This window comes from Gastrolobium bilobum, unplaced genomic scaffold, assembly GCF_033153095.1.
Source record: "Gastrolobium bilobum isolate Gb01-03AN ecotype WA unplaced genomic scaffold, APGP_CSIRO_Gbil_v1 utg18566, whole genome shotgun sequence".
In the NCBI taxonomy this organism is placed as follows: domain Eukaryota; kingdom Viridiplantae; phylum Streptophyta; class Magnoliopsida; order Fabales; family Fabaceae; genus Gastrolobium; species Gastrolobium bilobum.
The window spans coordinates 20,075-43,809 of NW_026899779.1; the positions used below are offsets into that span (position 1 = coordinate 20,075).

General features: G+C 34.9%; 1 protein-coding gene across 1 annotated transcript; it reads left to right on the forward strand.

The window, feature by feature from the left end:
- The first annotated feature begins 13,114 nt into the window (after positions 1-13,114).
- On the forward strand, positions 13,115-23,068 carry LOC133293406 (transcription factor bHLH18-like). Its single transcript, XM_061491974.1, has 5 exons — positions 13,115-13,153; positions 13,310-13,417; positions 13,472-13,786; positions 21,555-21,929; positions 22,982-23,068. Exons 1-5 carry the CDS (start codon positions 13,115-13,117, stop codon positions 23,066-23,068), a joined length of 924 nt encoding a protein of 307 aa, XP_061347958.1.
- Positions 23,069-23,735: the final 667 nt, after the last annotated feature.

Here is a 23,735-nt window from a genome sequence, read left to right on the forward strand (position 1 = left end):
TCAATCTTATATCTAGTCAAAAGTATAAAAACTTAAAGTTATTTGGATAAAAAATGAATTTTGAATTATTGATTTATATGAGTGATTTTTGTTTGTTTTCTAAGACAATTGAACTGAATTGGAGCATTGGTTAAGCTAAAAGGACTTAAAGTGATAAATGAGGAGCAATAACTTAGTGAAAATCTCCCTGAAACTATGTTCCGACCAAATTTTCCTATGGATTTTGATCTTGTGATCTTCATAGAAGTTGTAGATTTTTCTTTTATAATTTCATCGAGACCAAGATCATATTAATCGAACGATTATAGCTCAAGGTATGCCCCAAATATGAAATCATGTTTTTGTTGTCAAAATATCGTGTTTGCGTATTTTAAAGCCCAGTTTAAGGCCCATTACGTGATTTTCACCTAAAACAAGGATTCCTACACATATTTAAGCTATTTTTCTAAGGAAACAAATAAGACTTGACGACTGAAGTTCAGTTTTGATTATAGAAGCGCATTGTTCATTCTTTAGAGAGCCGGAGACTGGTTGGATTGAAGATTACGTTGGAAGCCTTGAACATTTGTCGCGCCATCATACCAATAGAGTTTGGGGAACTTTCTTTTTTCTTGATTCCATCATGTTAAGCTAGATTTTTCTTGTAGTTAGGGCTAGATGGAACTCAATCAAATCTTTATGCTATAAATAATCTTTAGTGTCAAATTTCCTTTTTATATTGAATGAATTTAACTTTTCTTCATGTCTTCTATGAGTTTGATCTTGTAGATTGATCAAGGATGAGTGTATGACAATAGGGATGTTGGTACATAAACCTTGCTTGGTAAATTCATCGTAATTCTTATAATTCTAAGGATAAACATAGTGGTTATGCAATCTGTATGATTCTTGAGTTTAATGCTTATTTTCTTTGAAGAAAATCGGGGAACTAGGATTCTTGAAAGAGAGTAAAAAATTAGGAAGTCAAGGAATTGAGTCTTAATTAATTTAGGGGAATCGATTGGTGATATGAAAACGACGTTCAATTAAAGGTTTTAATTCATAGCATAAAGCGGAGATTGAGGAAAATCAAAATTCTAACTGTGTTTCTTGATTGTCAAGTTACTTATTTTGGGTTCTTATTTTTTTTTAATTTAGTTTTCATTAAATTCTCTTGATCAATTTTCCAACTTAAGCGTAAATAGTGAATTATTGATTGAATTTCTAATTCTCGCGGGAACGATCTCGTACTTAATACAATTTATTAGGTTCATTTTCCGAAGTCGCAACATCAATAATCCCTTCTTGCTCAGGATCTCGAATCCTTTCTCGCACATGGTTGAGGCGCTTGTGCCACAACTCCATGCTAGGTCCATCTCGGACAGAGTTGGCTTCTCCACCATTTATCTTTCCTTGCATCACGTACAAGGAGCCTTCCTTCTTACCTTGGGCAACCACCAAGTTTTCCTTGGCCAATTTCCATCTACTTCCTCCAAAGTAATTCACTAATTCAGCATCATCAAGCTTGCCTACCGAGATTAGGTTTAGTCGCATGTTAGGAACATGCCTTACATTCTTCAGCACAAGTCGGCACCCAACATCCATGGTCAGGGTTACATTACCGACTCTAATAATTTTACTTATTACTTGGTTTCCCATTTTTACCACTTCTATAAGAGAAGAAGCCTTTGTGTGGGGTGACATGGAAGGAGGCAGTGAAATCAACAATCTAGGTGCAATCAACATAAGCTACGTTCAAAAAAATGTCTTTTCCAAGAAGGAATATCTCGGCATTGGAAACCACCGCAGTAGTGCTCTTGTTTTCTTTCTTCTTGGGCACAATCTGATCCGACTTCTTAGTGTCATTCTTCTAATCTTTCTGCAGAGTCTTATAGTCAGGCTTTTTGTGACCAGGCTTCCCACAGTAGAAGCATTTCTATTCGTATTTTGGCCTAAATCGACCTTTGTATTATCACGCCTGTCACGACCCTGACTCTTGCTTCGAACCTGGGCTTCGGACCTTCCCTTGTTCTCAGCCATGTTTTCCTCAGAGGTGCTCGTCATACCTCGTTCTCTTCTAGATTCCTCATTCAAGAGACTGTCAATCACGACATTCATCGTTAATTTTCCATCAGGAGCCGAGTAACTTAAAGTAACTACCAGAGTATCCTAACTTTCTAGAAGCAAGCTCAAAAGTAGTAGATCTTGCATCTTGTCATCAACCTTCATCTCGGCTTTGAAAAGTTGATTCACATTATCTTTGTAGGTGTTGTGGTGTTCAATCATACTCATGACGTCCTTGTATTTCAGCTTCACAAGTCGGCGAATTAGATGTGCTTTGTTCCTGAAAGTCTTCTTCTGAATCATGGACTCAAGCTTTGTCCATAACTTGTACACGTTCGTGAACTCGGACACGTGCTCAAAGAGGCTTTTATCGATGTATTTCCCGATCATGTCCACGACCTTTCGATTCAATATTTTCCATTCGTTAATATTCTTTCTTCAGGCATCTCGGCATGAACAATGGGCTCATACAAGTCTTTTTAGTATAGATGATCTTCCATCCTAGGTCTCCATTATGTAAAGTTGTCTGTCGTTAGCTTGAACACGTCCCTGTCATGAGCAACGCCATTAGTCTCTATCTCGTGTCTTTCAGAACCCTTCGAACTCGAGCTCTGATACCATTGTTAGGACGAGTTGGTCCCCCAAAGTAGGCGAAGGAGCGTTCATAAGTCGGCACGTCAAGCTCGGAGCTCGGCAATCACAGGTCAGCCTGAAGACACCAAGTCGGCCAAGATGCTACAGAAAGTGAAAAATGTGCAGAGGAGATAGACAAGGAAGAACACAGCCAAATTTTAACATGATCACGAGACAGTAGTGCAGACCTAACTTCCATTTTGAGAATAATGGGTTACAAGAAATCAAACATCACCAACAAATGGTGGTTTACTCAAACTTTCCTAGAGAGGTCTAACTCTCAATCTTCTATTTAGAGGTATTCAAATTCTTTCATTTTTAAGCTTATACAAAAATCTCCAACCTATTACAAAGGTCTTCAAGTGTATATGTAGGAGAGGGGAGAATCATCCACCTTCCTTCCAGAATCTTTCATAATAATGAAATAGTTGAGGTGGTTGAACTGTTTTGAGCCTTGTATTCAATAAATGATTCTTGGGCATAAAAAAAAAAAATTATACTCTACCAAACGCCCCTTAAAGTTTGCAATTTTAATTTCCTGGACCTCAGTGGTCCATGCGGGAGTGACATAATGAAATTGCATATCTTTGAAAAAAAGAAAAGCAAAAATTATTGGAATTAATTAGAAACAGGTAAAGAATTTGATTTGGTAAAAATCTACGTTGTAAATGCTAGCTAAGCTAATTATGACCGAAACATATCCACATAGCCTACTTCGTGAAGCTATTTTCAAATTCCACAAAGGGTAAAAAAATCCAAACTGTAGAAAATGAAACATTTGATAGGGAACCAGTGTCCTTTTCTCTAATTTTCATTCTGGTCATCATTTGCGTGTTAGAATTTTGTTAATTAGTGAGGGTTAAATTAGTTATAGTTTTTTCATTTTAAAAATAAAAATGAGTTAAGTTATGATTCATATAAGATGCAGAATAAAATTCACTCAATCGAGTAATCATTTTATTTCGGTACGAATATATGTAATATTAGTTATTGTGAATAATAATCTAGGCCTAATTTATAGGCTTACGATGAGAAGAGAATTGAGGTTAATTAATTTGGTTACATCATCAGTTTACCAAAAAAAATGGTTAGATCATCTCTGCATTCTCGATACATTGGAGAAACAATCATTTTACAACTTTTCCTATTGATAATCGTGAACACAAAGTAGTATGAAGAGAAAGATTCTAATCCTTCAAATTTTGCTGAAACATCAGTACAAATAAAATAACATTTGGACATATCAAGAATAATGTCTTCAACATGTAAACTTCAACTTTGGTATTCTAATATTATATTATCTTTTTTATTTATTTAATTTTTATAGATTATTTTGTGATTTTTTTACTTTAGGAACATTTTGATAATCACGAAATTTTCTTAACAGGTTTAGACTGTCTACGCTGGAATGCACTATGCCTTCACATTTGAATTTTAACCTTGTATTATATTATATTTGTGTTTGTTTTAGACGAAGTGTATATTAAATTTTTAGTTTATGTATCAACAAAGAGCAGCCATTTAATTTGTTTTGGCAAAACCAAGTTTGCTTCCAATCATCTTCTATAAATCTTACAATCTCCATGTCGCTAAACAAGACAAAGTTCCATGTAGCTCTACAATAGTCCATACTCCAGAACCTTGTCTTCAAATCGTCAATCACTTCATTGAAGTCAATGTGGTTACCACCCTTGATTAACATTAAGTTAAATATAAGGCGCTGGCTGTATACTCAATCATTTGAGTTTCAACAATTAAACTAATGGGTATTCGAGCACTAATCATCTAGTAGCACTCGTATATATGTATATCACATTAGTGTTACTCATGTTGTATGAGATAATTTTATCTCCTACACTCATATAAAAATGTGTAAGTCTTATGTTTTCTTCTCTCTTCTTTTCACATGACCTCATATGGGTCCCACACACTTTTATGTGTGTATAAGAGATTATTTTATTTCCTACAACATGAAAAACATTAATCCCTATGCATACAGGCGATTTTTATTAATAAAAGATTAAAAAAATTTACTCCTTATTTTAGCTATTGATTTCTATTCATTTAATGATTATAGTTTATTTAAAATTAATAACTAATTAATGAATATAACTCAATAAATTAAAATCATCAGATAGATGAAAATCAACTACTGATATCTATTAATCTTGTATTGGAGTAAAAAGCCATATACAGGTATAGGTGGCAAAGCGAGCGGTACGCCTCGTCCTGCCAAAAAAGGAGTCAACCCGCCTCACCTCGCTTTGAGAGTGGGCTAAAAAACTCGGTCGGCCGATCCGAACATGTTTTACATTAAAAAAAAACCAAAAAACTCAGCTCGATGGATTGTAAAACCCAGCCCTCCCCATCAGGCCGAACCCGTTTTGCTGGCCCTATATACAGGGTCGAAGTCAGGGGAGTTAAGGTTGCTACCCCCAACAGCAACAAAAAATATTTGGAGAAATTTTTTTTAACATGTGGTGGAGTGACTATGGAGCGAACGAAGTAGGTGAAAAACAAGAAAAAGTATGTGGTAGAGTTTATTGAATGAAGTAAAATTGAGCTTATATTGAATGAATTTTAATCCAGTTGGGTTTTGCTCCACCACTGATTTAACTTCCGCCCCTGGCTCTATAATCATTTGGGTTATATCCCCCTCCCCCCAATTAAGAATTCTGATTTCGCCACTGGTTTTATATATATATATATATATATATATATATATATATATATATATATATATATATATATATAGGGTTTGATGGCTCTCATGTAATAGGAACAGACCACTTTTCTCCAGCAGACAGAAAAAATGTTGGAGCCCACCTAAATATAAAATAAAAAAATCAACAAAGGGATGCACGATTTTTTATGGTGAGAGCAGGAGAAAAATTAAGTTTCCAGCGACAGGAGACTTTGATTTCCCCTATATATATATATATATATATATATATATATAGGCAGGATCATTTTACACCGGTGTAAAAATAATAAGTTTTACTCCAAATATTAATCATTGATTTTCTGCATCTAACGGTTAAGATTTATTATGTCTCACTCATTAATTAATTTTTCATTCCCAATAAATCTCAACCGTTGGATGCACGGAAATCAACGGTTAAGATTTGGTGTAAGATTTATTATTCTTACACCGGTCTAAGTTGATTCTATATATATATATATATATATATATATATATATATATATATATATATATATGTATATATCAATCAGCAACTGTAAAATAGCAGAGAATGTTAGATATATTAATAATATAGTTCAATAATATGTTCATATACAAACTCAATAGGTCAAAGCATGGTTATTTGGATCCATATGGGCTGGAGCCCAATAACTTGCATTATCTATAAGGTTTCCTAAGCTAGAGGTAATATTGTTGAGCATTCCAAACTTAATGTCCATAGGTGTAATACTTCAAGCACCTCAAAATCCTTCTCTCTCAAACTCATTACCTCCAACAATCTTGAAGTATTAGCTTCGTGTGTCGGATTTGAGCGAGTAAAGTATCTATTCGAAGATATCATCGAGAGGAACTCATATTTTAAATCACTTTCGCGATTTGACGGAAGGATTTTCCAGTATCTGAGTTTGAAGATACTGCATCGCAACCTTTTGGTCCGTATCCCATAACTTTTAGCTAGTTTCAGGAAGTGAAACCTAATGGGCTTTGTTCTAGGCATCGAGACGATCATTTTGAGTGGTCATTCGCCTTAAACAGAGATCGGACGAAGGAGATATGGCGATCTAAAGTTCCCATTACATTCTTCGGCGAATTTTAATAACCGGAAAATATTTCGTTGAGTTTCCGGCAACAGGGATAGTCCATCTTAAGGTTTTTGGGCATTCTGAATCTATTTTTCGGGTCTATTTTAGCAAATTCTAACTCTAAAAAGCGGTTTGACAAAAATTAGAGTCTTTGAAGTCAGTGGACTATAAGGTACACTTTTCTAACTTTTAGCTCTGATTAAAAATGACTAAATGTAGTTCCTATGATATTTTAAAGCTGCAATCATTTGATTTTATTAAATTTTATGGTTGGAAATTTCATGCTCAATTTGGCATGAAAGAACGTAAAATATTTCATAATGTATTAAATGATTTTACATATACCATTGAAAAATGTGGATGAATATCAATATAACAAAGATGGAGATTTTTGTTGGGATTACTTGCTAAATTCTCTATATCTTTGTCTAGCTATGACTTGTAGTGAGTATAGGACGATAAAAAAGATATGAGATCACTTAAAACTAAAAGATCATAAATCTAATATGTTTGATAATCTCTTTGTCGGTCTTGTGTTGAGTAAGCTATCTGCTAAATGGAGTTCTTTTAAGTCTGAGAAGCAAACACTGAAAGAACAAATTGAACTGGATGAATTAAAAAGGTTTTTTTATATCAAGGATCGAAATTATTCTAGGAAGAGTTTGGAACAATTAGGAAAACAAAAGTTGTTGCCTACTTAGTTTTATATTTCAATAAACCTTAGAAGATGTCCAAGTCACCAAAAGTTGAATTCTCTTCACAGTTAAAGGCCAAAAAGACTATCTTCAAGAATAAGAAGAACGGAAAATGCCATAACTATGGAAAATGGGGTCACTAGGTAGTAGAGTGTAAGCTATCAAATAAGTCAAAGAATAACACACCATAAAATGAGGCTAATATGTTAACTGATGAACCTGAGCCTCAAGTTTTCATTAGAATGATGAAGAATCGAAAGGCTAGCGTCTCTTTTGAGTGACAGTTAGATAGTGGTGCAACCCGTCATGCTACAAATGATAAGAATTTAGTCACTGAAGTCATAGAAGTGAAAGACATCGTGAAAAAAAATTAAAGTGGTGGTGAGGCAGATGTGACTCATGCTGGAACTGCAAATTTGATATTTTTTCAGGTAAATTACTAACTCTAAAATATGTTAGAGTTGTATCTTCACTCAAAAGAATTTGATATCTATGAGTTTACTTGATAAAGTTGGTATGTCTTTCTCAACTGTGAATGGTTGAGTAACTTTATCTATTAACTCATGTTATTTTGGCTATGCATTCATGGTTAACGATATAGATAGATTGAGTTTAGATACTGAGAGTATAAACCATGTGAGTTTAACTTTGATTGATCCAAAGTTGTTACATAATAGACTTGGACATGTGAACTACAGAATAATGAAACATCTAGTTAAAACTCATGATATTCCATTGGATGACTTTATTCGATTTGACAAATATGAAGTATGTGCACAAACTAAGATCACTAGAAAACCTTTTAAGTCAGTTTCTAGAAGCACACAACTTCTTAACCGATACATGCTGACCTTTATGACGTTAGAAAATATGTACAAAAGGTGGTGAGAAGTACTTAATAACATTCACAGACGATTTTTCTATATATTGTCATGTCTATTTGTTGAAATCAAAAGATGAAGCTTTTGAAAGGTTCAAGATTTTTAAGTCAAGAGTAGAAGATCAACTCAACTTGAAAATTAAGAGGTTCAGGCGTGATAGAGGAGGAGAGTACACAATGACAGGGTTTAAGGAATTTTGCATTTCAGAGGGCATAATAGTTGAAATCACTGCTCCTTACTCATCCCAATTAAATGGTGTTGTCGAGCGCAAAAATATGACATTAACTAACATGTTAAACTCTATGATACTTACAGGTGGCATGCCTTCCTCCTATTCAGGAGAAGCAATTATGGCTGCCAATCACATCCTGAACAGGTTGCCGTACTCTAAGTTGTCACTGATACCTTGTGAGATATGAAATAAGCGTTCTTGTAGATATGATAGTCATAAGAATTGGGGATGTATTGCTTATGTAAGAGTACAAGATCCTAAGAGACCTAAGGTGGGACCTAGAACCATTACTTGTGTATATCTAGGAAGTGAAGAAGACAGTGCTGTAAATAGGTATTTGGATCTATCTACAAATGTTGTGATATAATCTAGAGATGTATAATTCTGGATCTACAAATATGATTTTAGAATCTCCTATTGAATTTGAAGCAAGCCTTTTTGACACTAACCCCACACAACTAGATGTTAAATCAGTTCCAGATATAGTATGTACGAGAGAGAGTTCTTAAAGACTTTGGCAAGGACTTTGTCACTTACCATCTAGAGGATGATCCATTCTTCTATTAGGAAGCAATGAGATCTAGGAAATCTCTACTGTGGGCATAAGCCATAAATGATGAAATGAGCTCACTGCTACAGAATCATACTTGATAGTTAGTCAATTTGCCAAAAGGGGCTAAGGTTATAGGCTGTAAGTGGTTAGTGAAGAAGAAACTGAATAGTGATGGATTGATAGCTAGATACAAGCATGTTTAGTAGCTAAATGCTATAGACAACAAAATAGAGTAGACTAGTTTGATGTTTACTCACATGTGTGCCATCTATCAACTATAAGATTCTTCTTGCTTTGGCATCTATTGAACACTATATAGTGCATTAAATGGATGTAAAGACGACTTTCCTAAATAGAAAGTTAAGTGAGGAAATATACATGGAACAACCGGAAGGGTTTGTCATGAAAGGTCTTGAGGACAAAGTTTGTTAATTAAACAAATCCTTGTATGGTCTTAAGCAAGCACTTAAGATGTGGCATCTTAACTTTGACAAAGTGGTAAAGAGTTATAAATTTCAGTCTAGTTACTTAGAAAAATGCTTTTACCGTTGTTTTATGTCAAATAAGATAGTCATCATTTGCTTGTATATGGATGACATGTAAATTCTTGGCTCCGATCATTCTGTAGTGAGTGACATGAAAACTGATTTAGCTAAAGAATTTGATATGAAAGATCTTAGTATTGCTAATACCATTCTTGGTATGAAAGTAAGCTTTGAAAGGCAAGCAATCTCCCTTAGCCAGACTTATTATATTGAACAACTACTTTCTGTCTGGGGATACAGTGAGTGCAAACTGAGAAAAACGCCATGTGATTATAATAAAAAACCAATCCTCATGAAAGGACCAACATGGATCAATTAAAGTATTCAAAATTGATTTGTAGTTTTATGTATGTTGCAAGTTGCACTAGACCTGACATAGCCTTTACAATTGACATGTTGAGTCGTTTCACTAGTAATCCTACTAAAGAGCATTGTGAAGCCCTCGATAGGCTGATGAGATACCTCAAAGGTACTAAAGATTATGCTCTACACAACTCTGGTTATCCTTCAATTGTGGATGGATATTCTGATGTATCATGGTGCTGAGAAAATAGGAAATAGCAAGTCCACTAGTGGATATGTATTCACTTTGGGTGGAGCTGCTATTACTTGGAAATCCAAAAGATATACTTGTATTGCATTGTCGTCTATGGAATCAGAATATTTTTCTTTAGCCTCAGCCGCGAAGAGGCATAGTGGATAAAGAATCTAATTAAGGATATTCCTTTGACTCGGCTAAAGATTAATTCTTTAAACATGTTCTGTGATAATCAAACTGATGTCCAAGTTGTTAAAAATGCTCTCTTTAATTCAAAGAGAATACATGTGAAACTGAGACATGCATTGTTAAATTATCTAATAGAACAAGGAGTTATCAACCTGATCGATGTGAGATCAAAGGATAACTTGGTCGATGCTCTCACAAAAGATATGCCTAAAGATCGATTATTCAAAACAGTGGGGGAAATGGGGTTAAAGGCTATGCAGACAAGTCTCAATTACCATTTACTTACCTTCTAATTATGTGTTTTGAATTATCAAATCTTCCTTTTGTTGGCCAAAATGATAAGCACAGTTTATATATTTCGTCGATGTTCATGGTTGCTGATTAATTTGAAAATGGTAAGTTATCTCATTCCAAACTTGAACCTAATTCAAAGGTTCTACTAGAAAACTTTTGTCATTCCAAACTTGATGATACAATTCAACCAGGTTGGGCCATCCTTTTGATTAAATGATCTCATTCCAAACTTGATGCTAAATTATTTGACTTTGAGGAATTAGTAATTATTACATTCCACATTGAAACATTGAAATAGTTGTTTGCATAAGAAGCATGTGAGTCTTGTTCTTAATTGAAACTTGGCATCACATGACTAGGTTATTGTAAGTGATTTGATTGTTGGTCCTGTTCATTGAAACTAGACAATGGTTATTCTTTTACAAATAAACTTAAGTTGATGGTTCTTTGCAAATCAAATTGTTTAGGTCTTAATCATAATTTATGAAATTGGCTTGATGCTTATGAACATAATATTGTGATGATTTATGACATTAATATATGTTCTTCTTTGCATGATGATATGATGCTGAGTTCTTTTAGTAGAACTAGATATCTTTGATGGATTATTCAACTGATTGAATTCATGATACTATGAAATTCATATTTGATATTCTATAGAGAATGACAGAGATGGAGGAGAGCTTGACAGTTCACTCGTTATTGTCCATTTTGATGGAGATAATTTATTTGAGACTTACATTTTGCTATCTTTATTTTATGAATATTGTTAATTGTGAACTGATTTTGAGACTTATTTTGGGTGTTGGGATTTGGATGAGTTTAGATTGAATCTAAAACTCTAAATATTTATTTTGGTATAATGGTCTCATAACATATTCATGACAATGATGGTTTATTTATTTTGACTGCAAATGATGATTGAGTTCAATATCTTACTGTTAAAACTCTTTGAATGATCCGAGTTAATTGTCTTGGACTGGATATGAATGATTCATGTTTGTTTGAACGTTACATTGATCACTCTATTGATTGTGTTGTATGGTGAACATAGGAGGAGATTCTTGGAAATATTAATAATATAGTCCAATAGTATGCTCACATACAAGCGCAATAGGTCAAAGCATGGTTATTTGGGTTCACATAGTTTGGAGCCCAATAGCTTGCATTATCTTTAGGATTTCCTAAGCTAAAGATAACACTGTTGAGCATTCCAAACTTGATGTCTCTTGGTTTAATACTTCAAGCACTTCAAAATCCTTCTCTCTCAAACTCATTACCTCCAACAGTGAAACCGTATTTATTTGCATTCTTTGGGAATAATATTTATTTATTTTTGGTATATCGATCCTAATTATTTTTTTATGGCGAGTCAGCCTCCTGTATCTTCACAAACTTCGACTCTTTGAGTCGACTATGAGACTAATCTCAAGTCGGAGTTTAATCACAATTAAAGTGTTATAATATTTTTTTTATAATCATAATAATTACAACAGACCATTACAATATTTGAAATTTACGCAATCTCACAAAAATATCAAGCATTAGAAATTAGGGTGGGGCAGCTCCTCTGCTGTGGTTAGAGAGGTCATGGCTCCCTGATATTTTTGAAAAACTTATCTTGGACATTTTTTTTTTTTTTTCTTCACTAAGAACTAACAGGTTATATTTTTAATAAAAAATACTTTGAGTAGCTCTGATACTTAGAGTTAACTTTAGACGCAAACAGAACAGAAAGTCTCTGGTACTTAGAGCAGCTCTATTTTTTATAATTAAAAATAAAATTGTCCATCTAATAATAAGGCTTTGAAATTATTTTAACAGAACTATTGGCGTTTATAACACAATAACACATTAAAAGTGTGTTTATTTTATGTTAAAAAGTTAACTATTGAAAAAACAATACTTACAAACTCTAGATACTAACACTATTTAAAAAAGTTACTATTCTTTTCAAAAGATGGCCGGATGAGTCATTTTCACAACTTTTAACGAGCAAAAGCTGCAGGGCATGTTTGATTATTGTGTTCGAAAATAATTTTTTGATTTTTAAAATAAAAAAAATCGTTTTATAAAGTTTATTTTGTCAAAATAATTCTAAAAATTATAATTATTTTTAAATTTTTATAATTAAATTTAAAAAACATAACTGATTTATTTTTATTTTATATTTTAATTTTTAATTAAAAAAAACACATATTTCATTAACTATTCTACAAAATAATTTTAAGAAAAAAAGAAAGAACACAATCAAACACGGTCATAGTTTTCGTGTTTCCATTCTTTTTCAGCACATGCACTCCTTTCCTTTATTAATTATAAGTAGAGGTGGTAAAGCGGGTTGTCCAGTCCGCCAAAAGCCCGTCAAAAAATGGGTTGGCCTGCCCCTCCCTGCCTTCGAAGATGGGCTAAATATCTCAGCCCGCCCTGCCCCGTTTGGACGGGCGGGGTCAAGCCAGTGAGATTTTACACTTAAAATTTAAAAAAAAAAAAAAAAATCAGCCCAGACAAGCTGGCTGGCTTGGGGGACAGCGAGTTTAAGAAATTCAGTCTGCCAAACGGGACGGGGCTGGCCGGCCCGGCGGGCTCGGCCCATTTTGACAGCTGTAATTATAAGCCCTCTCCTCTCCTCTTCTTTAGAAGCAGCATCTCCTTCTTTGGCCAGAAATCACAAACCCAGTTGATAGAATCTGGCTACAGTTTCACATTGTTCCTAATCCAAGTAATGGAGCAGAACCCGTGGGGGAAATGGTCTTCCGATTTGGTAATAAACAATGGCAATTTTATATCATTTTTAATATTATTATTCTGTAAAGTATGATGATATTATATTATTATATATATACAATATATGATCTTCACAAACTATATGTTAAAGTATGATTTCATTAATTATTGTTTTGAATTTGTTCCGTCCTAGGAAACTGATGATCATGTCAATGAGTGTTTACGCCACACGAATAATCCTTTTGATGAAGAGTTCCTCAGAGATATTCTGCAACAGCCACAAGAGGCCACTGGTCCTGTTGTCAATACCATTGGTGCTAGTGCTAGTGAAAGTGTTGGCAACCTCATGATCAAGAATAACTCATCAATCAATATGTGTCAACATGTTGCACAAAAACCAACAACATATATACTGTCTTTTGATAAATCCACTGCATTGTTACCAAATGACAATGATTCTTGCTCTGTTTGGAAAGATGTTTCCCAATCTCAATTGGGAAATCACAACACAGATTCTTTGCCTTTGTCGTCATCAAAGGAAAATCCAGGAACCAAGAAGACTCGAAACGCTTCTGAGACACTAGATCACATAATGTCAGAGAGACAAAGGAGAAGGGAACTCACAAGGAAGTTCATAGCACTTTCAGCCACTATTCCTGGCTTGAAGAAGGTCACTCTCTCTTTTACTCAAATCATGTGCATGCTATGCTATTAGTATTAATCATATTAAACTATCAACTTTTTTTTCTTTTTTTCTTTTTTTTCCTGAAATCGATTGTGGGATGATGCTATTCTAACTGGCTGCAAAATCCAAGCATGATCATCTGTTCATCACTAAATACTACATTATACATTAATGCATTTTATACACATGTAATTATATGAAATTCACACGAGCCCAAAAGGTTGATTTAATTGGTAGGATTAAATTGCATAGATCTAAAAATCAAGAGCATGATTCAGACTAATGATATTGTAACCAATGATTGTAATAAGTAATAACCAAATAAGAACTGTGCAATCCCTTATTCATACTAAAGATTCTTTATTTAGGTTTTAGTGCTTCAGTAACCAAATAAGAATTAATTCTTTAATGGGTAAAAATTAAAAAGATCAAAACGTAAATGAGTAATTGATCCTCACCCCCATCTAAAAATAGAAAACGAGAGGAATTGAGAGGGAATTATAAATATATATATATATATATATATATATATATATATATATATATATATATTAAATGGAACTATTTTTTTATTTTGAAAAAAAGACCATCCAATTATTGGTGATCCTGTAATACTAGATTTTTCTCCAATAATAGATACAAAAACTTCAGTAAAAAGATAGAAAATCGAAATGGGTAAAATACAAAAACTTCATGAAAGGAAAGAGTGGATCCTCTTATGTGAAAAGTGATCATGTGATCATATTATTTGATCATAATCATTCATTAATGATGAAATAAGAGAGAGAAAAGTGTATAATTTTTAAATAAGTGATTGTGATCAAATAATGTGACTAAATGATCACTTTTCACGTGAGAAGACCCGTTCTCATAGAAGGGTTAGAGTGTTAAACCGCCCCTTCAAGCTGATAGTGACCTTTATTTTAGGTTTTATTCAAAAAAAAGAAAAGGATAGCGTGACATAAGCTCGTCCCTCCCAAATATTCTGACCATGTCTTGATTAGTTATCGTTTTACTTTGCCTGTGTTGTGAGAATTTTATTCTTTTGTCTCTTCGCACAAAATTTGTTGGCTCCACCATTGCTTATGAGAAAATAATGAATACTGAATTGGAGTATTGTGGATAGACAGGATGAGAATATAAAGCTAACAAGAACTAATGGATAATAAAATAAGGAAAATGTTATATTTATAAAAATTTTGTTTACAAACTACACTAAGTATAACTGATCATACTTTCTTGAAGTATGACCGATCATACTTTCTTGAAGGATGACCGGTCATGCTTAGTGTAATTTGTAAAAAACAAAATTGTAAACAGATCCTTCTACATAAAATAAATGAAAAAGATGAATTTTGAACAAATATTAAGTGATTTTTAACCAAAACAGAATATGGATCCATTTAGATGAACTTATAAAAAAAAAAGACTTTTCATGCTTTTCTTGTTTTAGAAGTATTTTTTTATAAAAATTAAAACAATTTAGATTTTGAAAGATATATGTTTTTTGAAAAAAAAAATATTTAATTTTTAACTTCTGTTTTTTTTAGAAGCTACAGTTTTTAGCTTAAAACAAGAGAGAGTAATTTTTATTTTTATTTTGTAATGGGGAGAGGAGAGTGAGTAAATTTTTGACTTTTTGTGACTTGTGTTCTTTTTTTAAAGCAGACAACCAAACAAACTTTGTAGTGAGAAGTGCTATCTTTTTAAAAAAAAAAAAATTGGAGAAGAAAAAAAGATCATCTAAACAAGTCCTATATCAAGTAGGTCTATTATTTTCATCAAAAATAAAAAATTAGGGGATAAAATAAATGAAAATAAATACTTTAAGAATCGTTTTGGATAATTCATAGTTTAGAAATTAAAAAATTTCCATTGATTGATTGACGTTTCAACATATCAAATCATTTTACGAGTTAAAAACCAAACTAACAATCCATATTTAGTTTATAAAGATTAAAGTTTTTTATTTTTTATTGAATAGTACTAAAGTCCTACATATAAGTTATACACTAAATTTTTATGTAAAAAGTTATTTCACATTTAGTTTATTCTGAATAAATATTTTTTGAGATTATGATCCAATGATATTAAAGATGAGTATGTAAGGTAGGCAAAAAAAAAAAGTAGAATAACCTATTCTATATTTTCAAAGTGATCTAAAAACTAAATGTAGTAGCCTTAATGGATAACGACATGGTATCAATACTTCAAAAAATAATCCCAAATTCAGGAGGGGAAATAAAAATACCAAAAAACTAATTTATTATGGATGTGTGTCACGGTGAAGGAACACTGAAGAGGAGGACTGGGGCTCCTTTTTGGGCCAAAGATTACATTGTGTAATCAGCCCATTATCCAAGTGTCCATGTCCAAGAGGAATTGACCCAACTTTAGTATTGATACTTATTAGGAGTGAATTGTCTTTCTGTTACGTGTTGCCTTTTGAATTGCAATTCTGTTATATGTTGCTTTCTTTTGATGAGCTGTTGAATAGTATTGATTACGTGTCAATGTATGAATTCAGTTACAGAATGGTTAGACTTCGTTGCTTATAAGCACGATTAGGGTCATTTGAAGGGACATTGATGAATATACAGATTTCCTTTTGCAATTTCTCTCTGTTTTGCATTTGTTCCTCTTGTTCCCTCCCTGAGATTCCCTTCTTAGGATCCGCTATCCTAACATTGGTGCTTTCATCTCCTTGGAGCTCAGCAAGATTTCACGATGCGCGTTCAAGAATTGGCCGATGAGTTTGGAGCATTTCAGCTCTGTGTCGATCGTGGTTTGGTGGACATGCAAGCTCGAGTGGATCAACGTTTCACCGAACATCAGAACCAATTCGTTAGTATCACTGCGCAACTGTAAGAAATATGCAGCGGTGGTTGGCAACATTAATCGAACACATGGTGCGCACTCTTCTGCTGGTAATGATGTCGGAGGCACTTCTCATCCGCGATTTGCTCCTGATGATCCTCGCTTCCTCATGAAATCAATTCGCATGGAGTTACCGGTTTTTAATGGCACGGATCCAAATGGTTGGATTTTTCGCACGGAACTTTACTTCGGTTTGCAACAGGTTCCTGATTCGTTGAAGGTCCAGTTGGCTGGGATGCGTATGGATGGGTTAGCTGGCCCATGGTTTCAATGGTTGTTTAATGGAGGTTCTGTCTCATCTTGGGAACAACTTAAGTTGGCAGTTCGTCAACGATTTGGAGGCACTGCGTACACGGATTTGAGGGGTGTTCTCTCAAAGTTGACACAAGATGGCAATCTGGATGACTACATCAGGAACTTTGAGGCCTTAATCAACCAAGTCACTGAGTTTTCTGATGAAGTCCTTATGAGTTTCTTTGTGTCAGGGCTCTTACCTGATCTTCGTCGCGCTATTCAACTTCATTCTCCCACATCTCTCCACCAAGCTATGCAGTTGGCCATCACATATGATGCCCACTTTGTGGAGCTGCGTTCCTCTTTTACTTCAACAGGGACTAAGAAGAGTTTTGTCAAGAGTTCCTATACAGTGGAGCAACCAAAACCGATCACCACTATTCTGTCTAACTCGAAGCCTGCATTTCCTGCTCTGCCGTCTAATGTCCCTTATAAGAAGCTTAGTCATGAAGATTTGCTTAAGAAGCGGGAGTTGGGGATTTGTTATACTTGTGATGAAAAGTGGAATCCCCGGCACAAGTGTCAATCTAAGCTCTTCTTATTGGTGGGGGATTTCGAGGATGCTGTTGAAGAGACTGATGAGCATATTGTGTGGCAGCCTGAAGTCACTCATGAAGTTCCTCTTGAAGCTGCTCTCCACTCTCTCAAAGGTGACAAAAATCCACGAGCTCTTCAGTTTCGTGTAAAGCTCCTCACCCAGTGGGTATCTATCCTAGTTGACTCAGGCAGCTCCCACAATTTTATGCAGAAGCACTTGGTAGAGGCTATGGGATTGTCAACTCTTAAGGTGCCCAGAATGCGTGTTTTTTTGGGTAATGGGGAGTTTCTGGTTTGTGACAGAAAATGCTTGGCTGTTCTTTTGGAGATTCAAGGGTATGCATTTACTGTGGATCTATGGATTATTGAGTTGACTGGTTTTGATATTATTTTGGGCATTGCATGGCTGAGTCAATTAGGCAGAGTTATTCATGACTATGCTGAATTGTCCATGGATTTTATGTCCCAAAACGGCAGGGTTATTTTACAAGGAGAATCTGTTGGTGGGAGGGTGGCTTTTGTTGACCAGCAGTGTTTGACATTGACAGGGAAGGTTAATCATATGGGGTCTGATATTCTTCCTGAGTTATTGGATTTGAAACAGAAAATCCCCATTGCTGTTTGGGAAATTTTGGTGCAGTTTCAACCAGTATTCCAGCAGCCTCAGGGATTGCCACCTCCTAGGAGTTGTGATCATGCCATTCATTTGATAGAAAGGGCTAGGCCAGTCAATGTGAGGCCTTATCGGTATGCTCACCATCAGAAGGGAGAAATAGAGAATCAAGTCTCTGATCTGTTGTCATCCGGATTTATTAAGGAAAGTAGGAGTCCTTATTCATCTCCTGTGTTACTTGTTAAGAAACAAGACAACTCTTGGAGGATGTGTATCGATTATAGAGCCTTGAACAACATTACAGTCAAGGACCGCTTCCCTATTCCAACAATAGATGAGCTGCTAGATGAGCTTAAAGGAGCTACTGTTTTTACTAAGTTAGACTTGCGCAGTGGTTACCATCAAATTTTGTTGGTCCCTGAAGACACCCAAAAAATGGCATTCCGAACTCACGAAGGCCACTATGAGTTCTTGGTGATGCCTTTTGGCTTAACCAATGCTCCTTCGACATTTCAAGCGGCCATGAATCATATGTTTCGGCCATATCTTCGCAAATTCATCATAGTGTTTTTTGATGATATCCTAATTTACAGTGGTTCAATTGAGGAACACTATAACCATCTTGTACTGACTTTGACTTGTTTGCAGGATAATATGTTCATGGTGAAGCTTAGTAAATGTTCTTTTGCTCTGGCTGAGGTGGACTACCTGGGACATCTGGTATCAGGCTTTGGTGTGAAGGCTGATCCCAGGAAAATTGCTGCAATGCAACAGTGGCCACAACCGAAGACAATTAAACAATTACGAGGTTTTATTGGTCTTACGGGATACTATCGAAGGTTTATTCAGCACTATGCAGCAATAGCATCACCCTTAACTGACATGCTGAAGAAGGACTCTTTTTGTTGGACAGAGGAAGCTTCTACAGCTTTTGATGCCTTAAAAGAGGCTATGTCTAAGACCCTTGTCTTGATTCTGCCTGACTTCACTTCCCCTTTTGTGGTAGAAACTGATGCATCATCTTTGGGAATAGGGGCTGTCCTTCAACAGCAAAATCACCCTATAGCTTTCTTCAGCAAGAAGCTTGGGCCACGAATGCGAGTAGCTTCAACCTATGTCAGGGAATTATATGCCTTAACTGAGGCAGTGAAGAAGTGGAGGCATTACTTGTTGGGATCTAGGTTCATCATTCGAACAGATCACAGAAGTTTGAAGGAATTATTAACGCAAACAGTCCAAACTGTTGAGCAACAGAAGTATGCCTGCAAATTAATGGGATATGACTTTAGTATTGAATATAAACCTGGTGTGAACAATGTTGCTGCAGATTCCTTGTCAAGGTGTTTTGAAGAGGAGCAATCAAGTTTTAATTTGACTTTGCTGTCAGAAGTTACATTTCCATTACTAGATCAGATTAAGGCTGAAAATCATTCTGATCCTGAGTTAATGGATATTCGGATGAAATTGGAACATAATGAGCTGCTGAATCCTGACATCACTGAGAGAGATGGAATATTATACCATAAAAATCGCTTCCTTCTTGGTACTGCTTCAGCATTAAAGGACATTATCATGCATGAGGCACATTCCACTTTGATTGGAGGACATGCAGGTATCTCTCGTACTTTTTTACGGTTGTCTGCTTCTTCTTTTTTTGGAAAGGTATGAGGAAGGATGTTCAGGAACTGGTCAAGCAGTGTGCTACTTGTCAGCTGATTAAGCATACAACCTCTCCTCCCTTGGGTCTGCTTCATCCTTTACCTATTCCTGGTGATGTGTTTGACGACTTGAGCATGGATTTTATCACAGGATTACCCTTATCCAAAGGATTCAATGTTATACTGGTAGTGGTTGACCGTTTGACAAAATTTGCTCATTTTGGGGCCTTAGCTTCTCCTTATACTGCAGCAAAGGTAGCTACTCTGTTTTGTGATATGGTAGTCAAATTGCATGGTTTTCCAAAAACCATTGTTTCGGATAGAGACTCTATTTTCTTGAGTCATTTCTGGTCTCAGCTCTTTAAATGTAGTGGGACAAGCCTCAGAACTAGCACCTCTTACCACCCACAGACAGATGGGCAATCTGAAGTTACAAACCGTTATTTGGAGCAGTATCTTCGTGCTTTCTGCCATGATGAGAACCATAAGTGGGCAGGGTACTTAGGCTGGGCTGAGTTTCATTATAACACTGCTGTTCACTCTTCAATTGGCATGTCTCTTTTCCAAGCTCTTTACGGTAAGGCTCCTGTTATGATTCCTTCTTATAGCAAAGGTTCTGTCCGAGAGGAGGCAGTTGATGCCACTTTGCACCATCGTGATGTATTACTGCGGTATCTTAAGGATCAGCTACAGGGAGCTCAGAACCGTATGAAAATCCAGGCTGACAAGCATAGAAAGGATTTCACATTTTCAGTAGGTGATTTGGTGTTAATTAAATTACAGCCTTATCGCCAGATCACAGCAGCACATAGGAAGTGTCAGAAGCTTTCCAAAAGGTATTTTGGTCCTTATCCTATTGTGCGTGTGTTGAGTCCAGTGGCTTATCAAGTGGGATTGCCTGATAATTGTCGAATCCATCCTTCTTTCCACATATATGTGCTCAAACCATTTCGAGGTGATGGTTCTATTGCTCCTGTACCGCTGCCTGCACTTACTAGGGAAAATCACCCTGTCCAAGTCCCTTTGGCAGCAGTAATGACTCGAATGGTTCATGAACTTCATGGAGATCGTAGACAGTGGTTAATCCAGTGGACCAACTCCCTTCCTGAAGATGCTACATGGGAGTTTGAGGATGATCTTACCATGTTTTATCCAGAGTTTTCTTTTCCAGATATAAACCTTGAGGTCAAGGTTCCTATTGCAGGTGGGAGTAATGTCACGGTGAAGGATCCTACACTGAAGAGGAGGACTGGGGCTCCTTTTTGGGCCAAAGATTACATTGTGTAATCAGCCCATTATCCAAGTGTCCATGTCCAAGAGGAATTGACCCAACTTTAGTATTGATACTTATTAGGAGTAAATTGTCTTTCTGTTACGTGTTGCCTTTTGAATTGCAATTCTGTTATATGTTGCTTTCTTTTGATGAGCTGTTGAATAGTATTGATTACGTGTCAATGTATGAATTCAGTTACAGAATGGTTAGACTTTGTTGCTTATAAGCACGATTAGGGTCATTTGAAGGGACATTGATGAATATACAGATTTCCTTTTGCAATTTCTCTCTGTTTTGCATTTGTTCCTCTTGTTCCCTCCCTGAGATTCCCTTCTTAGGATCCGCTATCCTAACAATGTGTTTCATAAGTCAATAATAAAATAAGTCACTATGTTTGATTTAGTGGTGAAAGATTTGAATAAATTGTATTAGGTTATGTATTCAATTCTTATTATTATATAAAAAATATCAATAAAAAGAAAAGTTATGTAATGTGTGCAGATGGACAAGGCCCATGTACTAAGAGAAGCTATCAATTATGTGAAACAACTTCAAGAACGTGTGAAAGAGCTAGAAGAAGATATTCAGAAGAACGGTCTAGAATCAGTGATAACCATAACAAGATCTTATCTCTATATTGAAGATGACACTGCTTTCAGTGAAACTAACACTGATGAATGCTATGGGCCCAACGAAGCACTTCCTGAAGTTGAAGCCAGAGTCATAGGGAAGGAAGTGTTGATCAAAATTCAGTGTGGGAAACAAAAGGGTATTCTGCTCAAAATATTGTCCCAGCTTGAAGGCCTTCATCTCTCAATATGCAGTAGCAATGTCTTGCCATTTGGGGATACTCTTGACATCACCATTATTGCTCAGGTAAATAACATAATATCAAATTTGATTATCATCACCCCATAACCAGATGGTAAATTCTTTTTGTCAAACTTGTTAAAACGAACATGGTTACACATTTCAACCCAAAAATTTAAGTGAAGGCTTATGTAGCAACTATCGTTTAGAATTCAAATTATGTTTATTTTATTGGAAAGAACCAATTCAACCCAAAAGCTTAAGGTTTCAAACATTGTTTATTTTGTTGGGTGAGGCTACATCGTCCCCTTTGGGTGAGGCTACATCGTCCCCTTACACGAGAGCCCACTAGGCTTGAAGGGTGGACAATGCACAATTACACCTACTTGTGCGAAATTCCACTTGAAAGAAAGTGGGGCAGAGAGGATCGAACCCGGGACACGAGGCTCTGATACCATGTAAAGAACCAATTCAACCCAAAAGCTTAAGCTATTGGGTGAAGGTACATTAATGGCTTTATATATCTCAACATTTATCTTTATCTTAATTAGTTTTAAGTTTGTTTTATCTTATCTCATTAGCAGAATTTATTATTTTATTTCAAATTATGTTGTTCCGTATTTTATTTCATTTGTTAGCAAATATAAGTGGTTGTAAATAGATAGTTCACTGATCACAAGAGCAATCAATGAATGAATTAAGAAATCGCGGTCTTCTTTTTAAATTATCTCTTCTCTCTTGGTCTTTCTTTTATTGTTCTCCTTCTTCCCTTATCCCTCTCTTATTCTTGATCTAACTTCTCTCTTGCTCTCTTCAATCATTCTCTTTCTTCCCTAATATCCCCTCCTTCTAATTTTTATGGCTATAGCTTGTCACACAAGAATTCATTGGATTTCGAGTACCATGCAGATGACCTTCCTACCTATACTAATAAACTCCAGTTAATATTTAATTATTTATTAACAGAATAAGGGATTTGAACTTATAACCACGAAAACTCTCGTATCATATAAAAAATTAATTCAACCAAAAACTTAAAGTATTAGGTAAAAGTTCATTAATAATTTTTATATTATATTTCTCTTATACTTGTATATATTGCTACAACTATGGTGCAGATGGGTGACAAATACAGCTTGATAGTGAAGGATCTAGTGAAAAAACTGAGACTAGTGGCTATGCTGAAGTCATGTGAAGTAAGATAATGATGCGAGGTAGGGTATCAAACAAGTCCAGTAATTTTGTAAGTTAAGGACTTGAGAAGTTTCAAAGCCGCTGCCCGAGAATAGCTTGCTTTATTTTCTGTATGTTGAATCAACATGAAGCAATTCTGTGTGTTCGGCATGAGTATATCTCTTGCTTTATTACGATATCGTTGTCTTGGATGAGGATCATCAAATTTGTTGTCATTATTTTATTGGTGAAGTAATGGGTTATATCTGAAATGTTTATGCTTATATAATTTATAAGAAGGGTTCGCTTTTTCTACTGTCAAAATATAAATAACTTATCTACAGTGAGCACAAAACGACGTCGTTTTGAGACGGAAATCAATGTATTTTTGTAATTATAATTTATTTCGGGGTTATAGTCTTTTTTATTATAATTTTTTAATTTTTTAACCCAAAACGACATCGTTTTGGAAGTGAATGTAGATAAGTTATCTACATTCACTCTAAAAACATTAAAACCTTATAAAAAAAATTCTTTTTTAAGCAAAATAAGACTTTAGTATTCCCACAAGAATCAAGCGGCCTGATATTCAAACCTTACTCTTTTGACAGTTCCGTTAAAAAAAATTATATAACATTAATTATATTTTTAAATATGGAAAATAAAATAATCTAAATACATAAAAATTATTTATACAAT

Excerpts from the sequence above, each read along its gene's own strand:
- LOC133293406 (XM_061491974.1), top strand. The coding sequence starts at position 13,115 with ATGGAGCAGAACCCGTGGGGGAAATGGTCTTCCGATTTG. Across the intron at positions 13,418-13,471 it reads AAGAGGCCACTGGTCCTGTT|AATAACTCATCAATCAATAT; the intron begins GTCAATACCATT and ends CTCATGATCAAG. Across the intron at positions 21,930-22,981 it reads ACATCACCATTATTGCTCAG|ATGGGTGACAAATACAGCTT; the intron begins GTAAATAACATA and ends ACTATGGTGCAG.